This window comes from Stenella coeruleoalba (genome assembly GCF_951394435.1).
Source record: "Stenella coeruleoalba genome assembly, chromosome: X".
In the NCBI taxonomy this organism is placed as follows: Eukaryota; Metazoa; Chordata; class Mammalia; order Artiodactyla; family Delphinidae; genus Stenella; species Stenella coeruleoalba.
The window spans coordinates 12,337,862-12,364,728 of record NC_137152.1 but is presented as its reverse complement, the minus strand read 5'-3'; the positions used below and the strand labels follow the sequence as shown (position 1 = coordinate 12,364,728).

The window sequence follows — 26,867 nt, the reverse complement described above, 5'->3', positions numbered from 1 at the left end:
GGTGATTCCCTCAGGCATGAAGCAGAAACCAGAGCGAATGGCTTACCTCCTTCTCTCTTGGGAGTCTTGTATTCCTAAGTGCAAAATGCCATGGGAACTATTGAGCTACTATTTCAAATTCACAACTTTTAAAACATAAAAGATAGTATAAAATATTTCTTTTATAGTTTTGCCAGAGAAATAATTTGAATCTAAATCTAAATAAGCCTCTAGATCTATGTACCAGTTTTCAAGGAATGTGGGGATAGAAGAACCTGCTAGATGACGCAGTCAGTCAAATCCTGAACTGGAAAATTCTACAGGAATAATGACCCCATTTTTTCAACAAATATATGGCATAGAAGAGCAGAGAAAATGGTTTATAGACTGACTGATATCAGTGCAATATGTAGACTCCTTTTGGATTTTGATCCAAACCAAACAACCATAAAAAGATATTTTTGAGACTATTGAAGAAAATCAAATATAGATTTAGTACTGGTGATATCAAGGAATTATCTTTAATGTATTAGGTATAATAGTGGTATTGTGGTTCTGTGCTTTTAAAAAATCTTTATTTATTAAAAACACACCCTAGGAGTTCCCTGGTGGCGCAGTGGTTAAGAATCCGCCTGCCAGCGCAGGGGACACGGGTTTGAGCTCTGGTCCGGGAAGATCCCACATGCTGCGGAGCAACTATGCCCATGTGCCGCAACTACTGAGCCTGCGCTCTAGAGCCCGTGCTCCACAACGAGAGAAGCTACTGCGATGAGAAGCCAGCGCACCGCAACGAAGACCCAACGCAGCCCCAAAAAACCCCCCAAAACAAAAACACACCCTAAAATATTTATCAGTGAAATAATATAATGTGTAGGGTTTGCTTTAAAATATTCATATATCATTTTTACAATTAAAAAATAAGTAAAAATGCACTGCCAACAGTTTTCTATTATGAAATAGTCATAAAATAGCAAAGAAATTACAGAAATCCCGTTTACTAAGCTCTTGCCTTGTGCCAAGCAGAGAATAGCATTGAAATGATCTCATTTATGTTCCAGACAACTCCAACAGGTAGGTGCTATTATCCCCACTCTACAGGCAACAAATTGAAGCTCAGATGGTTTCAGAGGTGGTGAAGTCAATATTCAATTTGGGACCAGCTCTTTTCAGGATAGTACAGCTCTTTAAGAAGAAAGCTCTGGGAAAATCCTTCCTAGAGATAGAAAAATAGACCAGCCATTTCCCAAATGTGTACGGAACATACCAACTGTTCCCTGGAAGTCTAATGGTTCTATAGAGCTTGGAACATAGCGGTCTATATCTTCTGGTTTGGGCTGCTCTGCCTGGAGCTCCCAATGAAGGGAGACCCCACTGGGCGGTTCTCGTTTAAGAGTGATGACTGGTTGGACTAGGATGGATACCAGCCAATAATAATCGAAACCAGCCGATAAACTGCCTGGCCAACTACCAAAGAGTCTCTCTTTCTCTTAAGCATTTAAACTGAAAAATTGAGAGGATGTAGTTAGTCAATCGTAGATGATGGCAATAAAATATTATGATGCTGAGGAAGGGATCAGTGCAAGATGAATAAGCAAAGTAGGTAGAGTGAGACAAAGAGAATGAGGCAGATATAAAAGCAGAAGAAGCTGAGATGATGTGGCTCTAAGTCGTACAGAGGGTCCTTGGTTCCTGGCCCACAAATTACTTTTGAATGTCCAAGAGGTGTTCTGTTATAATCTTACAATTCTCCCGTTCCCTTTTCACTTGAGTTAGTTTAAGTGGCAACCATTCTTTGTCAACAAAAGAGCCTTATTTAGAACAATTAGACATGGTGGTCATTTAAAGCCATCATCAGATTTTATTTCCAGGATCATTTCGCATAGATTATCCCCCACTTCCGGTCCTTTGAAAGAAAGAGCTGTCAACTTTCGATTGTACTCAAGAGAGAGACTAGTCTGTGTCCTATTCTTAAATTCGCCATCACTTTCTTGCCTCTGCCCTTTCGTCATGCCTGATTCCAGAGTCTCCATTCATCTGAAGGCTGTCCTTCCAAATTCCAGCTTATAAGTATCATCTTGAAGCTTTTGCTGATCAATCTAGGCCTCGATAATTCCCGTTGCTTCTCCCAACCTGTCTAATTTTACTCTTCTCGTGTTACGCTTACTCTGCACTACCTTGAATTGCTTGCTAGCTTTCCATGGGCATGTCTTTTCTACCTGACTTTCTCGTAAGTTCCTGAGGTCAGAAGCTTATATCTTCTCCTCTTCTCTTCTTTCTGTATCACTGAAAATGCTCCAGGTCCCCTGTTCCTCTTACCACTTATTGCAAAGTAGAGGCTCAGCAAATACTTGCTAATCAATTAAGATTAATAATCTGGGACTTGCAGATGTGTCTTTTATTTTCAACTTCTCATAAATAAGCGACAGCAGATTCACTTTCGCACACCTAGTAAGAGTCATTCTTCCACAGAATGACCAATTCACTCCTCTGACAATATGGGGCCAAAGACAATTGCTTCCCACTTCTGAAAACATCCGTGCTTCATTTTTCTTATGCAAACACCGTAAAGGTCCAAAACATTCTCTCTGCAAGATTAACGTGTCAAAGGGATTCTTGGCAAGTAGAAGTAGCTGGCTTCCACACCCAGGGTTGGCAACCTTTGCCCACAGAAAGGTATGTCTTTTATTCAAACACGGGCAGTTTGTTTAGTTTTAAGGATCCAGCATTTCAGCCCCTATTTGTTCACAATTACCTACCGAAGTCTGTAGGAATTGTTGAACAACAATATTTTAAAACCTCGATTACAATCCTAATGCACGCTACCTGGAGAGGCCTGAGGTGAAGAGAAAACGAAATGAACTAAATGTTCTCTAGGGTAATTGACACATTGTCAGCATTTAAATTAGAATCCTAATACCTAATAAGATTTGACAAGACTATTAAACATTGGCTTTATCTCCTCCTGAGAATAATGCCAAGAACTTTTCTGAAGAAATGTGAGGCAATTATTAGCTGGTTTGTAAAATGACTGTGGTCCAGAGCAATGGAGTCTTACCTCCTTTGAGCTATTACATTGCAAATGGAGAGTTTGCTGGTCCTTGGTACCCATCAACTGTTATCTTTAGTTATGTAACAAATTATAGTCATCCTTTTCTGTTCTTCTCTCTGGGCTAAATAATTCCAATGCTCTTTTTCACTCCTTCTTAATATACTCCAGTTTCCTTGGGGCTCTAATGTGAATTTGGGAGCAGAGACACCTAGTTCCTAATGGTGATTCTACCCACTAGCTTTGTGATCTTGGACAAATCACAGACTCCTTGCACCTCAGTATTCTCATCCCTGAACAGGACATAATTCTTGCAACCTTCAATGTAATAACTGATTCAAGCAAAAATAGTAAAACCACTGAGGGAGTGGTTTTCGGGGAACAAGATATACACATAGTCTCAAAGAGTTTCCCCACAGATTACTATTTAATTACAAAAGGAAAATGGACCTTTATGTTGGGGAGGTCCAGAGGTCACCTCTCTAATCAAGGGGTCAAACCCAGGGCGAACTTCTCCATTAGGCAGGCACGGGTCTGGGGCCCATGATAACTTTAGAGGCTCGGGAAAATGTTTTAATTTCTTTTAAAATCAGGAAAAAAATAAACATAATCCACCTTGGATTATATTTATCTTTGTGCCAATACAACTATAAAATATACTTTTTTATATGTTTTATGGCGAAAGGATGCCATGAAGGTAAAAGTGCAAAGGGCCCAGGAAATTCATAATGTGGCCCTGATCAAACTTAGCATCACTGATAGCAGGACAATCTGCGATCCTGTGCCTCCTGTGCAATGCAATGGGAAGGACATAACATTGCCTATGCAGTGTTCTTGTCTCCAATTTTTAACCTGAATCTACTTTGAAGAAACAATCAGACAAATCCACTTCTGGCACATTCTACAAGATAACTGGCTTGGATTCATCAAAACAGTCAACATCATCGTTTTAGACGAATGTAGGGGAGCTACTATTCTACCTTAAAGGAGATTAAAGAGATATAACAAGTAATCTTTTTCACAATATGTCCTATGTCAAAATATTATGTTATACACCTTAAACTTATACAATGTTATGTGTCAATTATGTCATAATAAAGCCAGAAAAAAAGAGATATAATAACCAAATGCAATGCATATGCCTTGATTTGGTCCTGGATTTAGGGGGCAAAAAAAGCTATAAAAGACATTTTGGGGACAATGGAGGAAATTTGATCATGGATTACACATTACTTGCTATTAAGGAATTATTGTTAATTTCATTGGGTATGATAGCAGCATTGGGGTTATGTAGAAGAGTGTCCTTGTTCTTAGGAAATACACAAACGTACTTAGAAGTGAAAGGTCAGGATGTTTGTACCTTACTTTCCAGAGTTCAGTAAAATAAAACAAAACAAACAGACAAATATATATACTAGAGAGACATATAATTATTATATACTTTACATATATATGTGCTACAAAGAGAGTAAGAACAAAATCTAGGAAATGTTCATTGTGGAATGTGGGTGGGTATTACACAAGAGTTCATAAACAGGTTGGGGAGAAAACTTACTCTAAAATATAGAATTTTTAAAAGACGAGCAAGTAGTAAAATAATAATCTTAAAATAATGTGGTATATATTTTATTAACAGTAAATGCTGTTGTCATGGGGAAAACTTTATTATAATTATAATTTCAATGGGATTGAATGTGTCATAGCTGATTAGCGACTCTACCAGGAATGAGGGAAGTGTCTTCTCTGCTATGTTCATATTGTTCTCTTGGAGTTGCAATTTTAGTATCATCTACAATCTGTGGGGTTTTGTTTTGCTCTGTTTTGTTTTGGCAGGAATATTTTGAAGCTAATGTTCATTTAGGGAGGTTAATTAAAACTAGATTATGCACAAGCAGATGTCAGTCTGTAATGCCTCTCTATTAGCTGAAAGTGCAGGGAAGAGTAAGGTCATTGTTGAGACTTGTACATGGCGGGAACCCCACTCCTGCTGCCTGAGCTGCACATGACAAGGGACCCTCTGACGTGGACTCAGTGACAGGTTGAGCCTCAATTTGGATACTACACAGTATTAACTTTTAATTCATCCTTATTTTTAAATAAAAATCAAAATAAGTAGAAGTGAACTCCACTTTGGGGTCCATTGTCCCAGAACACACTTTCCAGAAAATTTAGCTAAGGTTTCAGGGGGCTTCCTAAGGGTCTGCAGTGAAGACCTTCTTGTATCCGGAAGAGGGGAGCTTAAAACTCAGACCAAGACAGAGGATCAAGATCCACATTACAAAGTGTACTCATATTTTTTCTTATTTTCTTCAGAGAGATCCAGATACAGATCGTGGATCCACGCAGGACCACCTCTGAGTAAAATCCTGAAGTTACACCTTTGTGAATCAAAATTTCCCCTCCATTGTGTTCTCCCCCTGGAGGAGCCCACTGTCTCCCTGCTTTGAGGAAGGGAGTGTGTATCAGTCATTTGCTCTTTAGTATGGATTCACGTCAATGAGATGACCTTCCTGTATGTAGAGTTCTACCTCTGATTATGTAAGGAAGGCTCTGTTTCCCAATCAAAGTATTTTTGTTTATTCCTCCATCCAGCAGATGGAAGAGACATTTGGGGTACAATGGATGCAGGCAGTTAGACTTCTAAATATTTACTTTCTTCAAAGGCTTACTCTGTAAGTGTCATGTGGGGATTCTTTCTTGTAACAGATTGTGGAGGAACAGGACAATTTTGTACCTGGGTTTCAATTAGATTGATTCTGTTAAAAACAACAACAATGATAATGGCTAAAACTTATTGGAGACTTCCTGTGGATCAGGTAACTAAGCTATGAATTTTGTTTAAAATGTTGCTTTTTATCCTCACAACAGTTCTAGTAGTAATAATATGTGGCAGGTACTAGTATTATTGCTCTTTTACAGATGAGGGAAATGATGCGAAGTACGCTTTCCACGGCCATCAGTGCTAAGCAGTGGAAACAAGATTTGAGCCCATGCAGGCTCTCCCCTAAGCCTCTACCACCAGGCCCTACTGCTTCCTATAATGATGGTCCTGTGGTTGACCAGGCAACCTGGGCTTTCTAGTGTAGGGGAAGAAAAATCATTTTCCCTCTACCCTTCTAGGTTCTTGACTAAGACCCCATACAATAAAAGGCAGCTTAACAGGAGAAAAACAAACAGAAGTTTAATAACATGTATACCTCCTTGACAACATGGGAGAGACCCAGGAAAACTGAGGAACTCCCTGAAAAGACCCGAGCCATCACCTTAAATACCATCTTCAGCTAAAGACCAAAGAAGTGGGTGAGGGCTTCCCTGGTGGCGCAGTGGTTGAGAGTCCGCCTGCCGATGCGGGGAACACGGGTTCGTGCCCTGGTCTGGGAGGATCCCGTATGCCGCGGAGCGGCTGGGCCCGTGAGCCATGGCCACTGGGCCTGCGCGTCCGGAGCCTGTGCTCCGCAACGGGAGAGGCCGCAGCAGTGAGAGGCCCGCGCACCGCAAAAAAAAAAAAAAAAAAAAAAAAAAAAAAAGAAGTGGGTGGGGGAGCCAGTCCTAGGAGGTTACCAGGCAAAGAACAGTAAAGTACAAGCTCATTCTACAGATTTCAGTCCACGCCTTCTACATTGATAAGTTTCTAGAGATTTAGAGTCATCCTCTTTTTCCTGGTACCAAAAGGGAGACACCCTTACAAATGGAGATTTCCCTTATAAATGTAAATGTTTCCTATAACAGGGTAACTTCTACTCAGTTTTTAGAGCTTCTCCTATATGTGCTATTTTCTTTTTAAAAATTTATTTATTTATTTATTTTTGGCTGTGTTGGGTCTTCATTGCTGCACGCAGGCTTTCTCTAGTTGAGGCGAGCAGGGGCTACTCTTTGTTGCGGTGCGTGGGCTTCTCATTGCAGTGGCTTCTCTTGTAGCGGAGCATGGGCTCTAGGCGCATGGGCTTCAGTAGCTGTGGCACGTGGGCTCAGTAGTTGTGGCTCGCGGGCTCTAGAGCGCAGGCTCAGTAGTTGTGGCACCCGGGCTTAGTTGCTCCGTGGCATGTGGGATCTTCCCGGACCAGGGCTCGAACCCGTGTCCCCTGCATTGGCAGGCGGATTCTCAACCATTGCGCCACCAGGGAAGTCCCTGTGCTATTTTCTTAAAGAATAAAAAAAAAAAAAGTCGAAAATTATCCTTATGCCAATGAGGCACATTTTGGGGCAAATTCTGCTCCCCTTTACTGGTATTGGAACTAAGGAAGAAAACCAAAGAAAGGATCAGAGTGTCTCTTCCCTGCCTGCTGCAGCCATGGGGAAAGTAGTGTCTTTCTAGACAGACACAAAATTTTTATTCTTCCTCCTTGAGTCTGTTATACCTAATCTCCTGCATTTTCACCCCCATATATACACCCTGAAGTTCTCTGTGGCCTGAGGCCAAGAGTGAGGTCTGGACTCTTTCATATATTCAGAACTCTCAGGGCTTAAAGAGGCCATCTCAGTGAGACACTGGAGCACAGGTAAAAAGGCATCAGGGAAAGACTAAAAACCAAAGGCTGGAAGGAGGCTAGAGAAAGAGCCAACGACATGGGGAAGGTTTCAGAAGTGTAGGGCTCTGAGGGATGTAGAAGCTGAGGTATAGAATGGGAAGACAAACACAGGCAACTGTTGGACATCTGATGGTGCTTTGGCAGAAAGAGTTGAGCAACTATTAACCCTTGGGCCCAAATTGGGTTTCAGCAGGATGATCTAATTCCAAAGCTCAGTGCTAATCCTGTAAGGAGCCCATCAGAAGGGGTATAAACAGGATGAAATATTACAGTTGCCAGAGGGTATGTTTAAAACGACAAAGGAAAGCAGTAACCCAGTTAAATTTCAGTAGGTGTGCAAACATCCTGGCACAAGCTGTTCGAAGGCCATTCCTCAAAAATGTTACGGAGAGAGGAACATATATTTATAACTTGTTAGAATTTTTCAGCAATTTATTTATTTATTTTTTTTTTCTTTTCCTGCGGTACGCGGGCCTCCCACTGCCGCGGCCTCTCCCGTCGTGGAGCACAGGCTCCGGACGCACAGGCTCAGCGGCCATGGCTCACGGGCCCAGCCGCTCCGCGGCATGTGGGATCTTCCCGAACTGGGGCACAAACCCACGTCCCCCGCACCGGCAGGCGGACTCCCAACCACTGCACCACCAGGGAAGCCCTCAGCAATTTATGAGCCAAAAAATTTGAAGAACGTTCATAAATCCCATCTCAAATGATAGTTACACAGCCTGCATTTACTCTACTGCGTGGCATAGAAGATACACAGAGAATCGGGAAAAAAATCACAAAGACAGAAAAAAAAAATCACCCATGCTCTAGCGTGGAGGGTATAGTAGACTCTGGGTAATTAATTGTCTATATAAATTGTCATTCACCCCCAAACAGACCCTGAGACAAGGATTTAGGTGCATGTAGTTTATTTGGGAGGGGCTCTCCGGAAGCACAGGGAGGGAGTGGGGAAGTGGCACAGGGAGGGGATGAAAGGCAATATAGGGTACCACACAGGGCAACTGGAGCACAGGCCAGCTGGGGACCCCCTGAGAGACTGTGGTGAGCACATTCCAGAACTTGCCACCAAGGGCCGAGGAGGCTGGTGTGTCTACCCACCGACTCCCATCCCTCTTTGGTCGAGAATTGTCCTGCAGTATTAATTCAGGGCACTCCGGCCTGCCGCACACCTTCCCTTGGCCAGGATCACCCTCGGTCAGAGAAACACAGGAAGCCCAGGTCTGTAAGTGACCTCTGGGGTCCACCAACCGCATCCAGTATGTCAGTTCTTCCCCTGGTCCAGTTAAGTTATCAAACATATACAGAAAATGAGACAATTTCAGTTTTTAAATATACTTCAAATTATTGGGGATAAAAATAGAATTTCTGGGCTTCCCTGGTGGCGCAGTGGTTGAGAGTCCGCCTGCCGATGCAGGGGACACGGGTTCGTGCCCCGGTCCGGGAAGATCCCACATGCCGTGGAGCGGCTGGGCCCGTGAGCCATGGCCGCTGAGTCTGCGCGTCCGGAGCCTGTGCTCCGCAACGGGAGAGGCCACAACGGTGAGAGGCCCGCGTACGGCAAAAAAAAAAAAAAAAGAATTTCTAAGTTTCTAAATTATCTCAGTAAAATACTATCTTTTTTTTATTTCAAAATAAGAATCATTAAAGCTCAAAAATACCATCATGGCATATGAGTCATTGTGGCTAATTATAAAAATTTAAGAGCACTATATCTAAATAACCTTTTGTGAGAGGTTTTATACGTGGAGATATGATGACCCAACTTTGTAGCTTATTAGGTCTCCTGGCCCAGAAGGCTGATCCTGCCAGCATCACGGAGGTAAACGCTAGTGGTGAAGGAGCCCAAGACAGGGAGAGAGAGGAACTGGAGGGAGACTGGGAGCCCCGTGTTCTACTCCCACTTCCATAATTAGCTATTTCTGTATAAGCAGGCTGTCTCAGTTTCGTTTTCTTTTTCAATTTTTATTTAACCAAAACTTATTAGCACTTATTGTGTGCCTGGTACAGCTCCCAACACTTTTCAAGTGACTGTCCACTAGAACATAAAGCAGGTGAGATTTCAACCACACTCTCTTAGCTCCCTTATGAACAGAAACAACAATCATGCTAATGGTACACTCACTTTTTTGACTGGGAATTCTAACATTTCATAAAGAAGTCAACACATTATTTCATTTCACCATGACAAAAATTACAACAGTCCTGTGAAATATGAAAAGTAAATACCCTTATCCCTTTTTACAGATCAGAAAACTGAGGCTTATAATTTGCCCAAAGTCACACAGTTGACAATTAGAAGAATCAGAGCTCAAACTCAGACATCTCTTCAACAAAATCCAATGCTTTTGAATTTATCCTTACTATGAATAGTGCTCTATTAAATGTGAACCTCCAAAACATAATAGAATGAAGGAAGGAAGGAAGGAAGGAAGGAAGGAAGGAAGAGGGAGGGAAGGAAGAAAGGAAAGAAGGAAGAGGGAGGGAGGGAGGGAGGGAAAAAGTTTGTAAGTCTGTCACCATGAAATTTTGGGGGTATCTTAAGAACCAATTGGAAAAGTTTGCTTTGATTCAGCAAAGACAATGTCAAGGAAGGTGGTCTAGAGGCAGTTAGTTCATTTGAACAACTTTTTTCAGTTAAAAAATTTAATATAAAAGTGTTAACCAAAAAAAAAGTGTTAACAGTTCATTGTAGAAATTTAGACAGAGAATTCTTAAAAAAAAAAAAAAAGAAGAAAATCATCCATAAGTCTTACATGTGATGTTTTGATATATTTCTTTCCAACTTTCCTTCGTCTTTTGGACAGAATCCAGAGCATACAATTTGAGATCTTTTTTAGAGTCTATAGCCTAAGCATTTCTGCCTCAAGATGCCCATGACTCCTCTAGCCAGCAGGCGGCGCTCTGCAGATACCAGCTGGCCTCTCTGGGCACCATGTCCATTTAGCTCTGAGGAGCCCTGGTGGTCACTAGAGGACAACGCCCCTGCCTTCACAGATCCCTCCTAGGATTAGCTCCAGTGCAACACGTCCCGTCTAAATGAAGCGAAGCATCCCCACTCCTCAAAAACTAGCACTTTTAATAATCAAAAGCATATCTTCAGCACCTACTTTTGCACGGTCCTGTACTAGGTACAGAAGAGGTCAAGAGAAGCATAAGCCCTGGACACTCAGTGACATTTTCTCTTATTCCATCCTGGAAATTAAAAAGGCTCATGCACCCTGGGTCACAGGACTCTGAGTTTCTTAAGTGTTGGGTCTATGTCTTGTTCATTTTATGCCTATTTTGCTTACTGAACAAATATATAATTAAAATTAAAAATCTAGAACTGTGCACCCAATTTGTCTGGCCTGTATTGTCTTACTTGCAGGTAAGGAAATGGGTTCACAATGCTCAAAATAACCCACTCCTCCGCTGCCACGCTCCTAGCCAAATCCTCCTCTCAAGTCCACTTACCCCAGATCAGTCTGGACACCATCTTATTAGGCTTTTCCCAAGAGATCTCCTGTGACCCAAACACATCCTATTTCTCTAACCATTTCAAGTCCAGAAGAATCCCTGGGGGTACTAGGGCACAATTTCCCTTTTTAGCAATTTTAAGGTGACTTGCTTACATGAGCGCATAATGAAAAGATACTCCCTCCTATGGGAGCTGGAACCCAGCTAAGTCTGGGTTTAAAACTCTCATTTTCTTCATTTAAACAACTGTTAGTGTCACAGAGGACCCAGGCATGCTGGAAAAGACACGTGGCTTAAAAACGTTGGCCTGACTCTCAATTTTTTGATGATCCAAAAGCTAATGTGCCTGATATGATGGTGCCTCATACCGTAAAGCATCACACAGCTGTATGATCTGTCTTTATGATCTTCCCTAGGAAGTCTGTCCTGGCTAAGTGGACAGGGGTCATGGATCCCCTTAGGTCCCACTCCATCTAAATAGGAAACTCTCTCTGCTAAATGACCACCTCAGCAAGTGTGTACACGCCTGTATATCAGGGACACCAACCTAAAGCCAGCTGGCCAAACCTGGCCTTCTGCCTGTTTTCATATGGCCCACAAGCTGAGTGGTTTTGACATTTTTTATGGTTGGGGGAAAAAAATCAAAAGAAGAAGAATACTTCACAACATGTGAAAATTACACGAAATTCCCATTTCAGTGTCCATAAATAAGGTTTTACTGAAATTCAGCCGTGACCGTTTGCTGACATCATGTCTATGGCTGCTTTTGCGCTATAACGGCAGAGTTGAGTGGTTGCAACAGGGACCTCATGGCCCACAAAACCAAAAATATCCACTATACGGCCCTTTACGGAAAAGGTTCCCCGGTCCCTGGCCTATGTGCACTGAATGTGTGACCAGGGCTCACGTTTCTGTTGCTCTCTGCCTGTCCACACTGGAGCTGGTGGTTCCTTCTTTAGACCGAGGAAAGCCCGTCTTGCATTTCACACTGAACCGCCCATTAGGCTTATTAATTCGTGATAGTGAAGACTACAGGCCACTAACCTCTGGCACTGGTCTTCCAGTATTAAACACTCATGGCTCAGGATACTTAGTCAATCTGTCAGCACATTTAAATACTAATTTAGTATCTCAGGCTCTCCTTGGCACTATGGATATAAAAGTCCCTGGCCACTAAGGATTTAAAATCTGGTCGAGGGACTGAGATACATCCAGGTAAAGTCCTTAAAGAACAAGAGAATGATACTCACACATGTATGTTCTCCTTCGTGGAAGACTCAGAACAGATGATGCTAGGTCGGTATATGCCCTGCTGTCATCATGGTACAGACATATGAGAATATGTTTGATTATGAACCTGCTTTATATATAACTATGGAATATAAAACTTAGGCATCCTCAAGTCCCATTTCCTTAACTTAAAGAAGAGGAAACTGGTGCCCACAGAGTTCCCACAGCCGGTTAGCTGAAAACCAAGAGTAGAACCTCCGTCTCTGGATCCCCAAGTCACTTATATTTGTCTACAGCACTTCGGATTTGCAGGCTTCTTAAAGCACAAGTGAAGAATGCTTAAAACTAAATACTGACCACATTTATCTTCATCTTGTAGTATATATATGTATTCCTGAAGCCATCATTTTAACCTTCAATTTCACCTCTGTTGACAATCTAGGAAAGAAAAGATGCCAAATTCTGATTTTTCTGCTCTTCTGTGATGTTTCCAATCATTTAAAGTGGAGAGGGAAAAGATAATGAAATTCTTAACAATCTGTTTTGTCCGCCATTTATGTTAAAATAAATAAGCATTTCCCATATGTTCTCACGGATAAACTACTGTAATTTTGTTTTTACATAATTTTATATTGTTTTAAAATTATGTTTAAAGTATTTCTCATAACAGAGGCCTGACCCTGGTATTAAATTGCCTGACAATAAAAACAAGCACCACCAAAGAGAATAAAGAAACCCTGAAAAGCTTGAAGTTGACCTGTAGTTATTCTATTTATATGTAGACAGCATAGAAATAAGTGAGTCACATGGACCTATTATCTATTGTCAAAGTAAATTCTTCTCACACTGGAAATAGATTTCTTTATGTGCCGCATTTCACGTTTTCCCCCTATTTCTTTCCTATGTAACCTTTAGCTATCACCACTGGCCAATTAGTCTGGGTACAATACAAAAAAAGAAAAAGTAATAAAGAACTGAAGTTTAAAGAAGCGTATCTTAGCAACATTTTGGCGCTGTCCTTCCCACAAAATTGCAGCTTTTATCAATCACTGCATAACTAAATGTCAGCTCTAGCTCCTGCTTATTGGGGCTAAGAGACCTGGCCTAGTTGAAAGATCCCAGAGGCTTTGACGTACCTATAATACTTGGCAGTGTCCACTGCCGCAGGCCTCAGCTGAGATTCCTGACTTACTCACTTTGAGGTTAGCCAGAGCTCATTTCTCTGCATCTAAATTGCTGATTTAATTTGAGCAATTAAATGCTGATGCTGATCTCTCTGAATGCTGATCTCAAAGGTCTGACTAGGTAGTTCTGGACTCCTCTTTAGAGGAACTGGGATGTGGATAGCTCGGTGGGCAGCAGATCAGGTCTTTAAGAGAGGTGGTACAGGATTTTCCACTTCTGATAATGGCAACCCAGCTTGTTGCTGACCAACTCTCCAGAAATGAAAAGCTAGAAAATCCCTTTGAAAACATCAGAGAAATAACAAGGCAGTAAGGATTTGAGGGGCCAAAATCCTGGAGAGAAAGGAAGTGCAAAGAGATGAAGCTGTTACTCAGCATCATTTTCCCCTTAAGGCATTTACCAAATTTCAAGCAGCACCAAGAGAAACTGAGAGCTGAGAAGAGCTTCTAGCAGTTTCAGGATGAAGGGGAATAATAAATTATTCAGGGCCCACAAAGGAGAGAAGCCAGGGTAAACACTCCAGGCTTACAGTTGAGATGCCCAAAGAGGTACATCCTAGTAGTAGCACTGAACCAGAAATAGACCAGTTCTCACAAAGACCAAGCCCAGCCTCCAATCTATTCAATCCCTGACAAGGTCAGATACACCGCCACCTCCTACCTGCCCACAAGAAGCAAAAGCTAATCTTTTCTGGAAGATAATACTATCCAGAGCCCCAAATTATCTACACTTCTTCATATACAAAATCAAGTTGTCAAACAAAAATTGCCTCATATACTGGGAGAGAAAACAAAATGGTCGAAAAACAAGAGAAGAAATATATAATAGAAACAGATTTATAGACGTTCCACAAGTTAGAGTTACCAAAGAGGGATTTTACAATATACTGGGACTAATTCAAGAAATTAGGCGACAAGATGGAATCAAATGGAAATTCTAGAATTGCAATATACAGTAACTGAAATTAAGAATTAAATGGAAGCTTCAGAAGCAGACTAGACACAACTGGAGAGAATTTTTGAGCTGAAAATGGCCAGAGTGAAGTACGGTGAGACAGAAGGATGGAAAACACAGAAAAGGTAATAGAAATGTATGGGCAAAATGGTGAACTGAAATTGTGTTTAAAATAGTTCCCAGTCACAGAGGCCTGACTGAAGTATGAAATCGCCTGCAGCAATAAAAGCAAAAACAACCAAAAGGGGAAAAAAACTTGAAAAGCTTTAAGTTAACCTGCAGTTATTCTATTTACATGTAGACAGCATAAAGAAGGAGAGCAAAAAGAGAATGGGGCAGAAACAATCTTTGAAGTTGTTATGGTTGAGAACTTTCCAAATGTGGCTAAAATCATCAAGCCACAGGTTGAAAAAAAAAGCTATGAATCTCAAGTAGGAAAAATACAAAGAAAACCACACCTAAGTGCAACATAGTAATGCTGTTGAAAACCAAAGATAAAGAGAAACATCTTAAAATGAGTCAAAGAGAAAAAAATCAATAATTTTAAAGGAGCTACAATGAAACTGACATCTGACTTCATAGCAGAAGTCAGAGGACAATGAATAGCAACTTCAAAGTGGGGAAGACAAGAACAGCCAGCCTAGAATTCTATCCTCTCCAAATGACATTAAATAAAGACAATTTCAGACAAATGAAACCATAAAATGTATCCCCATTAGACTTACACTAAGTGAAATACTTAAGGACATTCTTTGGGCAGAAGTGAAATAATCTCAGATGATGTCACAGAGATGCAGGAAGGAGTGGAGAGCGAGAAAAGGTGAATACAGGAATAAATCTAAAGGTAAATATGTGAGTAAATGTAAGTATGTAAAAGCAATTAACATAATGTCTTGTGGGGTTTAAATGGATAGAGTTGAAATATAGAACAACAATAACCAAAAAAAAAGGCAGGAGGAAATTAGAATGAAGTTAAAGTGTCCTATTACCCTTGTCTGGGAAGTAGGAAAGTTCTAATTTATAGTAAATTTTAATAAGTCAAGGATACATGTTGTAAAGACTAGAGTAGCCCCTAAAAGAATATTGAGTTTGTATAATTAACAAATTCATGCCAGGAGGTGGGGGGAGGATAGAATAATTTAAATGTTTAATTAATTGAAAAGAAAGCAAGAAGGGAGGGAAAAAGGATTATGAAACAGGTGAGACCAACAAAAACCAAATAATAAAATGGTAGATTTAAACCCAAATATAGGGACTTCCCTGGTGGCACAGTGGTTAAGTATCTGCCTGCCAATGCAGGAGACATGGGTTCCATCCCTGGTCCGAGAAGATCGCACTTGCCATGGAGCAACTAAGCCCATGTGCCACAACTACTGAGCCTGCGCTCTAGAGCCTGTGAGCCACAACTACTGAGCCTGCGTGCCACAACTACTGAAGCCCATGCACCTAGAGCCCATGCTCTGCAACAAGAGAAGCCACCACAGTGAGAAGCCCGTGCACCACAACGAAGAGTAGCCCCCGCTCGCCGCAACTGGAGAAAGCCCACGCGCAGCAACGAAGACCCAATGAAGCAAAAAAAAATTAATTAATTAATTAATTTTTTAAAAAACCCAAATATATCAGCAAAATTGAGGTTATCAGAGTGTCTGTGTTTATAGGGCAGAAACCTATAGCCAAGTTACAAATAGCAAATACATTTGTGTGAAGTCACTCATGTCATGCATACCCACAAAATACCAACATTGATGAAGGTAACTTAAAATTCATAATGCAAAGACATCCATGGCAAATTGGTTAATGGGCGTCATCAATTAAATGAGTATTTAAGATTACTCAAGGCACAAGAAAACGTGAAATGCTGTGAAATTTTACAGCCCGTATAGGAAAGAAACTTGATAGTGTCTTTCTCAGATGATCTTAAGCATTTGATAATAACCTTAAACACTTATATGACATTACCAATAATGAGTTATGAAGCTGAAAGAAACTTTTCTAACCTCCCATTAATAATAAGTCAATTTGAATCAACCATGCGAGAAGACTGAGGTATCTTTCTAATTTCTCTATAGAAAAACATATCACCCAACAGGCACATGAAAAGGTGCTCAACATCCTTAAGCATTAGGGAAATGCAAATCAAAACCATAATGAGATATCACCTCACATCTGTCAGAAGGACTGTCATCAAAAAGAACACAAATAACAAATACTGGCGAGGGTGTGGAGGAAAGGGAACCCTCCTGCACTGTTGGTGGGAATGTAAATTGGTGCAGCCACTGTGGAGAACAGTATGGAGGTTTCTCAAAAAACTAAAAATAGAACTACCATATGACCTATTAATTCCACTCCTGAGCATATATCCAAAAAAACCAAAAAACTAATTTGAAAAGAAACATGCACCCCAATTTTCACAGCAGCATTATTTATAATTGCTAAGATATGAAAGCAACCCAAGTGTCCATCAATGGATGGATAAAGAAGATGTGGTATATACACACACACACACACACACACACACACACACACACACACAATGGAATACTACTCAGCCATAAAAAAGTAAGATTTTGCCATTTGCAGCAACACGGATAGTAGAACCTACCAGAATTCATTCATTCTTTTATTCCTTCCTTCATGTATCCATCTATTCATGTGTTCAATACACACTTATCAAGCACCTACTACAGGTTAGGGACTGTCCTAGTGTCAGTGAATATGCTAATGAATGCCATAGCCTCTCTTTTTTTTTTTTTTTTTTGAGCTTATATTCTAGTGGTAGGAGACAGAAAGCAAGTAAACAAACAAATGAACAAAATAATTCTCAAAAAGATTATAGTGGATGATATTTATCCAAGAGAAATGAAGACATACATCCATACAAAAACTGTATGTGAATGTTTATGACAGCTTGATTCATCATCATCCAAAACTGAAAACAACCCCAATAGCCATTAACTGAAGAATGCATAAACAAACTGTGACCTAGCCATGCAATGGACTCAGCAATAGAAAGGAAGGGACTACTGATACATGCAACAACATGAGTTGAAAGAAGCCAGACTCAAACAACTACACACTGTATGATGTCATTCATATATTTTGGAAAAGATCAGTGGCTGCCAGGAGATTTTTTCTTTCTTTCTTTCTTTCTTTTCTTTTACTTTTTCTAGGAGCTTTATTTTCTGTAAGAACAACTTAGTGTGTAATGGAGGTTATAAACTAAAGAAAGTTTGGATGTGGAAAAAAAAATTCCCTCCTGGGTGAAGGAAGAGGATAGACTACAGAGGGACATGAGAGAATTGGGGGGGCTGATGGGATGTTCTATATCTTGATTGTGCTGGTGGTGGTTACATGACTGTGGAAGATTGTCAAAATTCATAGAAATGCACGACTAAAAGTTTACTGTGTAAGTTACACCTCAATCAACCTGAAAGAAGAAACTGGATGATAGAAGAGCGTTGGTCATTACTTTAGTCTCAGTGGCCAACAAAGACCTCCTACAGAAGGTGACATTTAATGTGTAAAATGAACCTGCAGCCTCTTAGGGGCTCCTAGGGAAATCAAATCATTTCATGTAGCAGCAAATATCAGATACTAATCCAATACTTAATAACCAGAATTTCAAAGATGACTGTAATAAAAAAGATCCCTTGATCTATTACAGGGAAGTAGAAAAAGGAATGAAGAAAAAATTTTTTCTTTTATTCTGTAAAACATGTGTTTTAATTAAGAGAGAATTTATGCAAACCCCACACACTAGGAGGACTTACAAGTGCAAAAATGCAAATTTAGTCTATTTTCAAAGGATGGTATTGAGAAGCACAGTTCAAAAACACCTCACCAGGGAGCCCTTTCAGTCTATGCTCTATGTTTCATGATTAAGCATGTGACCTGTCTCGCCTCCATGCATTTTAAGTCGCCAAAAATGATAATTAATCACATAAAAGTCTACCACTTTAAAAGACAATGTGTGAGAGACAAGGTCAGACTTCTTTGCTGCCCTTATCTCCATAGCACTCCAACTCAAAGAGTCTTGCTGGGAACCCCCCCTCCCACTGCGCCTGCCCTCTGAGCACTCCCAGAGCCGGCCAGCAGCTGTGACAGATCCCTCCCCATGGGGAGACAGGAGTTGAGCTTCCTTCTGGAGAGGCAGCGTATGCTTCAGAAAAATCATACCCTAGAGAAGTTATGGACTGGTGATTCATGTAAACTCCTTCAACAGATAGACTTCCTGGGAAAGTTGCTTTACGAGACATTAAATTGTCCTCCCTTGTGAGAAATGGCCAGTCTCCTTGGGATCAGTGAAGCTGGGCTCTAGAACAGTAGAGGAGCTTTGGAATGACTGGGGTGATCCCCTCAGAAGAGGGCTAACTTGGAATCACTCAGGGTATCTTTCCACAGAACAGAAGAGTTCAGGATCAGTAGCTCCCACTGCCCAGAGAAGGGAAATGGAATCAGACTTTGTTTTGATGGTTTCTGAAGAAAAGTTTTCAGTTTCCCTGAAGGAATTGGGACTTGGAATGAGGAAACCAGGGTTCTAATGTGACTCTACTCTGAATTTGTTGTGACGAGGCCAAATTCCATCACCTCTTTTGGTCTCTGTGTCAAACAAGGTGAGATATTGTGATTTATAAGAAATATATATTTGGTCATTCAGATGACCAAATACATATTTCTCATATACATTTGGTCTTGTCCAGTCCCTGGCTCACACTCTTAAAACCCTTGGAATTTCCTAAGTGTGTTGAGAGTGATAAAGGTGTCTTTTGTTATGTTAATGACTTGGGGAAAGCAGTTAAGGATGGGGGCTGGTCACCAAGTGATTCAACTCGTGATTCAACAGACCTCTGAGGAGGGGGATGTGGCTGGAGGTTGAATCAGTTGTCAGTGGCCAGTGGTTTAATCAATCATGACTTCGTAAGGAAGCCTCCCTAAAAACCCAAAAGGACAAGGTTCAGAGAGCTTCTGGGTTGGTGAACACATGGAGATGCAGGGAGAGTGGCACCTGGAGAGGGCCGGGAAGCTCCCTTTCCTTGTATCTTGCCCTATGCATCTCTTCCACCTGGCTGTTCCTGAGGATAAAAGTATTGTACCCTTTTACAATAAACCAGTGATTTAATAAGCAACATGCTTTCCTGAGTTCTGTGAGTCACTCTAGCAAATTAATGGAACCTGAGGACAGGGGGTCATGGGGACCTCTGATTTTTAGCCAGATGGTCAGAAGCACAGGTTTGTGACTGGCATCTGAAGTGGGAGTGGCGGGTGGTGCAAGTCTCGTAGGACTGAGCCCTCAACCTGTGAAATCCGACGCTACCTCTGGGTTAATAGTGTCAGAATTGAGTTGAATTCTCAGACACCTAGCTGGTGTTCTGAGAATTGCTTGTTGGATGTGTGGGGAACTCCTTCCCCCAATGTTGGAAATTGAGTCTCAGAACACCATGTATAAGGGTATGAACTTGAGAATGACTTCTACTTGTAGCTGCTACACTTTATCATCTTGTCGCTGCTTAAACATCAACCACGCTGTAGTTATTGTCCTCTTACTAGATGTAAGGTGGGCCTGGGCGTTGTAGCAGGCACAGACCCCATGGAGCGTCTCATATAATGAAGGAAGTAGAAAACACATCTATAAAAAGGACCTAGTAATACAAGGTAGGATAAATTTGATATTTAAAGAACAGTACAGGCAAAAGCATCTTAGGAAAGGGGAAAATATCAATGAAAGCCAAAGGGTCGGGGAATCTTCATGGAAGAGAAGGGCTTGAACTGTGCCTTGAAAGATTGGTAGCATTTGGATAGATGGAGGGAACAGCTCAGTCATCAGGGAGGGGGAAGTGAAGTAAAAGAGGGGAGAAGTCAGGCAGCATGTATGGGAGGCGATAAGAGTTTACCTAGAGCAGTGTTTGCTCTGGTGAATTTTGAGATAAGAAGGTAAAAAGATAGACTGGCAGATGGAAGAGGGCCTGGCAAAAGAGAATGGAAGGATCAGACAGAAGTTCATAGCGCAGACTGGAAAGTGAACCCCATAGGTATTCTTCAGAAAGTCTCAAAACTTCATCAGTGGGATGCCTAAATTCCCCAAGCCTGTGACTGGTGATTGCATTGGTTGCCTGTATTCTTCTCTCTTCATCTTTGAGCATCTTCCAATAGAAGATATTTTACAGACAGGAAGAGCCCATGCAGCTGGGAGGCATTCGTTATTTGCCTGAGGGATTCCTGATACCCTCAATGAACGAAAGCAGCTAACATGGATCCTGGGAAAGAGATTTGGACGCCAAGGCACAGAACAAACTTTCTTCTGCGTTGTCCAACAGAACTTTCTGCAATTATGGAAATGTTCTGTATCTGTGCTGTCCAGTAGAATCACATGTGGCACTGAGCACTTGACATGTGGCTGGTTTGACTAAGGAACTGAATTTTTAGTTTTATTTAAATTAAATCTTGGGAGTTCCCTGGTGGCCTAGTGGTTAGGATTCCGGGCTTTCACTGCTGTGGCCCAGGTTCAATCCCTGGTCAGGGAACTGAGATCCCACAAGCTGTGTGGCGTAGCCAAAATAATAATAATAATAATAATAAATTAAATCTAAATTTAAATAACCACATGTAGTTAGTGGCTCCCATGTTGGACCATACAGCTCTAGATGTCAGGAAAGGCTGATAACTACATTATCTCATAAATTCCTTGCAGTGAATTCAAAGAATCTGTACTTCAGGAAGGTTGCATTAATGTAATACTTTCCTGTTTCTTTACACATTCCAAATCACAAGGGAGGGGAAAACTTAGGAAAAGTCTTTTCTATGGAATCAAAGAAGGATGACTTTACAGTGGAGCACATCTGGCCATAGGATTTATTCTGTCAGCCCCATTCTAGCAGAAATAAAACTGAGTAATAATACTGCAGCAGACACAAGATAACTTGGGCATGTAATATAAATGCTATTAACATTAAATCCACCTTTATTCTTTGCTTTTATACTGGAAAAGAAAACGCAAACTCTCCTTACCCTTTTCCTGTTAGGTCTTAAATTCCACTTATATAATACTGAGGCACCTAGTATAGAGATGGGCATCTAGTAGCAAAGACCAGTATGTAAAAAAAAAATCCATCCATCCCAAACATTCACTATCTCTCCATCCATCTGCCCATCCACTCATCCAACCACCCATCCTCCTATCCATCCACCTCTTTCCATCTATCCATCCATCAACCCATCTCATCCCCCAAATCTATTTACTGACTCACAAAGAATAGATTTTCTCTCATTTGCCCAAATAATGAGAGCTTAATAGAGAGGAACAGAGAAGAAGCAGGTGACTGTGTGATATATTTTTTAAGAGTATGCTTTCAGATGATTAACCATACTTTTAATTAGTCAATATTTATTTATTTATTTTTAACTTTATTTTAAAAATTTTTTTAATTTTATTTTTGGCTGCGTTGGGTCTTCATTGCTACGCACAGGCTTTCTCCAGTTGCGGCGAGCGGGGGCTACTCTTCGTTGTGGTGTGTGGGCTTCTCATTGCGGTGGCTTCTCTTGATGTGGAGCACAGGCTCTACAGCGCAGGCTTCAGTAGTTGCAGCACGCGGGCTCAGTAGTTGTGGCGCATGGGCTTAGTTGCTCCACGGCATGTGGGATCTTCCCAGACCAGGGATCGAACTCGTGTCCCCTGCATTGGCAGGAGGATTCTTAACCACTGTGCCACCAGGGAAGCCCCAATCTATATATATATATATATATATATATATATATATATATATATATATATATATATATATATTTTTTTTTTTTTTTTAAATAAATTTATTTATTTTATTTATTTAGTTTTGGCTGCTTTGGGTCCTCGTTGCTGCGCGCGGGCTCTCTCTAGTTGTGGCGAGCAGGTTCTAGAGCGCAGGCTCAGTAGTTGTGGTGCACAGTCTTAGTTGCTCCACGGCATGTGGGATCTTCCCGGACCAGGCCTCAAACCCATGTCCCTTGCATTAGCAGGCAGATTCTTAACCACTGCACCCCCACGGAAGCCCTAATCAATAGTTTTTGATCACCCATTAGGTACAAGAAACCATCTGAGGCACTGTAAGATATAATATATACGCAATCTCTGCCTTCTACATTCTTAATAATCTACTTGAAAAGTCAAAGCAATGAATATACGAGAGACTAAAATAAGACAAATGAATGAAATACTTCAAAACAGCAAGATGAAAGATGTCACGAGATAATTCATGTATTAGATAATAAGCCTCATGTTTAGAAGAGGGCCAGAAAATCTGGACTAGAATGGTCCAACTTAAGGCTTTAAGGAGGAGGCTTGAGCCAGAATCTGAGTGATGGGCAAGATGACAGATAAAAATCATGAGTTTAAAATTCGGAAGGACCTTAGAAATAATCTAGCTCAAGTCTATTATTTTATAGATGACTTAACTAAGGTCAGAGAGGTAAGAGACTTGGTCTGACTCCCTTATATGGGTAGTAATGGCAGAATAAAAGAAGCCTAAAATGCAGGGCTGTTGATATCCATTCCACTTCCATACATCACATGGGTTGGGGAGAAGAGTCTTCTATTTAGGAAAGAAGAAAGGATTCTGGAGAGTGGATGTGACTCAGCATGAGCAAGGAAGCAGAGCCAGGAACTTGTTGGTGTAACAACTGTGTATGAGGATCTCAATGTGTGTAAGGAGGGGAAGATAGCATGGGGTGAGGGGGAGGCTGGGACCAATAGTGAAGGGGTTTGAATGCAAATCTGCAATTGGTCAGTTTCGTGAAACACAGAATTCTGGTTTCTGGGACTGCCTTGAAGTCTCCCTTTAGTGTCCCAGTATAAACTTTTCTAGAAAAATGTTATTCTTTTCATATTAACAAAGACTCAAGTCCACCTGGGGGAGAGAAAGCTGCAGAAGGGAGGCTGGGATGAGTACTCGCATTGCTGGTCAATCTATAGGGGTCAGGGATGGATGGGAGCTAAGAATTTGCATATTTTTAAGCTCCCCAATGATTGCGATGATCATCCAGTTTTGAGGGTCTTCTGGTTCACCCTTTGACCAATCCATCAGATAAAGACTACCACTTTGGAAAACTCTTTGACAGTATTTACTAAATACCTGCCCCTATGATCCAGCAATTCCTCTCCCAGGCATATACCCAAGAGAAACACTTTTGTTCCCCCAACAGGCATGAATAAGAATACCCAGAGCAGGTTATGATCAACCCCAAACTGGAAAAAATCCAATGTCCATCAGTATTAAAATGGATAAATAAACTGAGGTATATTCATACAATGGAACACTACACAACAATTAAAAAGAATAAGCCATTGCTATGTGCACCAACGTGGATGACTCTCCCAGACACAAGGATAGGCATAAGAAGTATGATTCCATGTATATGAGATTAAAGAACTGGCAAAAATAATACATGGTAATTGAACTCAGAATAGTGATTGCCTCTCTGTGGGGTTGGGTATTAACTGGAAAGGGACATAAAGGAAAATCCTGGAGTGCTGGAACTGTTCTTTATCTCTATCTGGGTGGTGGTTATGTTGTTATACAGAATATGTGAAAATATATTGAGCTGTACACTTGTTCAGTTTACTGTATATAATTATACCTTGTTGAGAAGAAAAAAATACAGATATTGTGTGTGTGTGTGTGTGTGTGTGCGTGCGTGTGTGTATTTGCCCTGCCAACCTCATGAGGTTGTTATAAAACTCCAATACCTTTCAAAGATGAGACGTACAGTCTTATATATTTTAACTAGCTCAATACCTATTCTTGTTGAAATTGGTTAGAGGCACTACTTGTGATTCAGGTAATTGGTCAGCTTTTTTAAGCCTTAGCAAAACACAGAAAGTTAGTTATATGGAAGCTTACAGTAATTTCTGAACTTGGGAAAGATGTGCGGTAACTGTAAACTTACTGAGAACACACCAGAGCTGCCAAATGGTGCAGCCTGGCTTTTGAGAGAGGCTTTCTGCTGATGGGGAATTTCGTCTGCTTTGAAACCCCAGAGAAGAGTTCCCTGCAGCTGTATCTTTCCATTGCACTCCCTCACTTTCCTCTCCCTCACTCCCCCTCCCCCACTCCCCACCCCATCCCAGGAAGACAGGAAAGGCCATCTGTACCACTGCACTCACCAACCCGGAAACCAAAATCTCATCATCCCATCAAGAAAATGACTGTCATCCTGAGGTGCCCTTGGCCACTGGTAACCAGCCACAAACTTGCTGCCAGCTCCACAGTTTGCCTGCCCTGGCTCAACAGTGAGACTGCCTGTGGTCATCAGGCCTTGGTGGGCATATGTTCAGGGTTAGAGCGAGCTGAGAGTGAGTGGCAGGAACCGAGAAACCCTGCCTAGTGGGCGCCATGTGCAAACCTCGTTCCTGGGCTATTATTTTTCAGTCTGAAAAAGTTGTGTGTGCTGAGCAGTGTACTTCAGGCAGCTAAGTATAAACACATGTCTACAAATACTGATAACACTCTCTTTATTTGTCCATTACTCCACAAACCCCGATCACCTGGGGACTGTTTGTTCCTCTACAAAGTGAGAATCCAGCACCTTATGTATTAAAATGTGGGACATTTTCTTCAGAGTATAAATTTTCAAGAGCTGCTTCTATGCCTTCCTCAGTACACTCTCAAATCCCTTTGTATCTTTAACACCATAACATACAGTTGATTTTAAAATGAAAATTGATAGTCTCTGTTTCCTTGCACCAGTTTTTCTTAATTTGACCATATGGTCGACAATGTGTCTGAAGCCTATTCATTACTGTGTCCAGTTCTAGAGCCCAGAAGTACATAAGACATGCTCAGCAATTTATGTGAACAATCTGCAGGTATTTCCTGACTGGTTATTTCAAGCAAGTGTTTTTTACGTGATAGACACCTGATAAATGCTCAAAGAATGAATATGAATGTTTAAGAATGAATAAATGTGAATTTTTAAGCAATATGTTCACACAAGAAATGCAGTTCACAAATATGTATATTTCCCAGAATAAAACACTGTACTGGACTCCCTCCCCCCGCCCAAAAAACAAAAACCCTAAAAGTATTGTATATGGAAGTACATCAATAAAGATACTAAAATTTGAAATCAACCTTGAATGGAGCTTTCTCAAGGAAAGAAAAAAATCCAAATAATGCTTGGTTTCACCTAAGAGATACTTAGAAAAACCAGCACACAAACTGTTCAGTTCCAGAGAACCAAATACAACATCAGCTGTGAGAAAAGTTAAACTGTCTGAAGAGAATGGATTTCAAGGAAATGCTGCTTATTTTCTCCTCTTGGTTATTTCTGAAAGAACATTTGAAGAAGAAATGCAGTGGGACTTTTCTGTTCTCTGAAGACTTTGAATTGCTTCCAAGAGACATTTACCTGGGGTTTAAACTCTATTAGGTGTGATTTTTTTTTTTTTCCTCACCAGTCAATTAATTTTGCAGGGAGTGAGAAGTTAGGAAGAAGCAAGGCTAAATCAGCTGTCTCCAGAAAATGCACCTCAATCTTATACTCAGAGATTACCCCCACCGCTATCCACTGACTTTTCTTTCTGAAACCAATATGTCAAACTCAAGAAGTAGTCCCTAGAACAGAAACATGCCTGGAAGGGAATGGGAGTTTGAGTGAAACTTCCCTGCACACAAACAACCCTATTTGTCCCGATGTGGTAGCTCATTTACCGAAGCATCTACCACCCTCAGAGAGAAGGTCGCTGTCCTCCAGGACTTACCTGTCTGCTGAGAGAGCTGTGAGTGTGAAGACAGACACCCCTACCGAGGTAAGCTGGATAAAAGGGATCAGTTTGCAGCCAATCCTGCCAAACAGCCATCTGTCGGCCAGGTACCTGCTGGCATCTACAGGCGCACAGGTTACCAGGAGCAGCAGGTCTCCCACAGCCAGGCTGGAGATGAATACGTTCGGTACATTTCGCATGGACTTCACGGTACAGAAGATCTTGATCAGGGTGATGTTGCCAACGAGGCCTATCAGAATGATGACCCCATAAATTGCAGGGATGACATACAGGACCCCCGGGTGGAACCAGTCGTCGTTCGTGGGGAGATCCACACTGTGATTAGAGATGTTGCAGCGTACGAAATGGTCCACGTCCAAGTTTAGAAGCAAACAGTCATTCAGAGCCATCCTCTAGGTTCTTTCCCACCTAAAAAGTGCCCTTAGATGCTGTTGCTTAACTTTTGACTTTGCAGTTTGGTGAAGATGATGATAAAATCTATGCTGGGCTCTTTATCTTCTTTAATAAAAATACTCTGAGTACATAGAGACTATGGCATTCAAAATTGTCACTATTCTGACGCTGGCGCTGCTCTGGTCTTTACGTGACCAATGTAATACATCTCTAAATTCAGTAAGTTAACAACAAAACACCCACAAAAACTCAGCTCCCAAAGGGCTTAGAATCAAACCCACTCTGTACCAACTCCTTCTACCTCCATTCTAGTCTGAGTCTCCCTGGCTGCAGTTTACTA

At 41.2% G+C, this 26,867-nt stretch overlaps 1 protein-coding gene across 1 annotated transcript in view; it reads right to left on the bottom strand.

Moving 5' to 3' along the window:
- The window catches only part of GRPR (gastrin releasing peptide receptor), a gene marked incomplete at its 5' end in the record, with an annotated part of 31,295 nt that extends 4,772 nt beyond the window's left edge, over positions 1 to 26,523 (bottom strand). Inside the window, one exon of the mRNA XM_079910258.1 lies at positions 26,111 to 26,523. Within this exon, the coding sequence (XP_079766384.1) occupies positions 26,111 to 26,523 (413 nt within the window). The remainder of the gene's footprint in view (positions 1 to 26,110) is intronic.
- Positions 26,524 to 26,867: the final 344 nt, after the last annotated feature.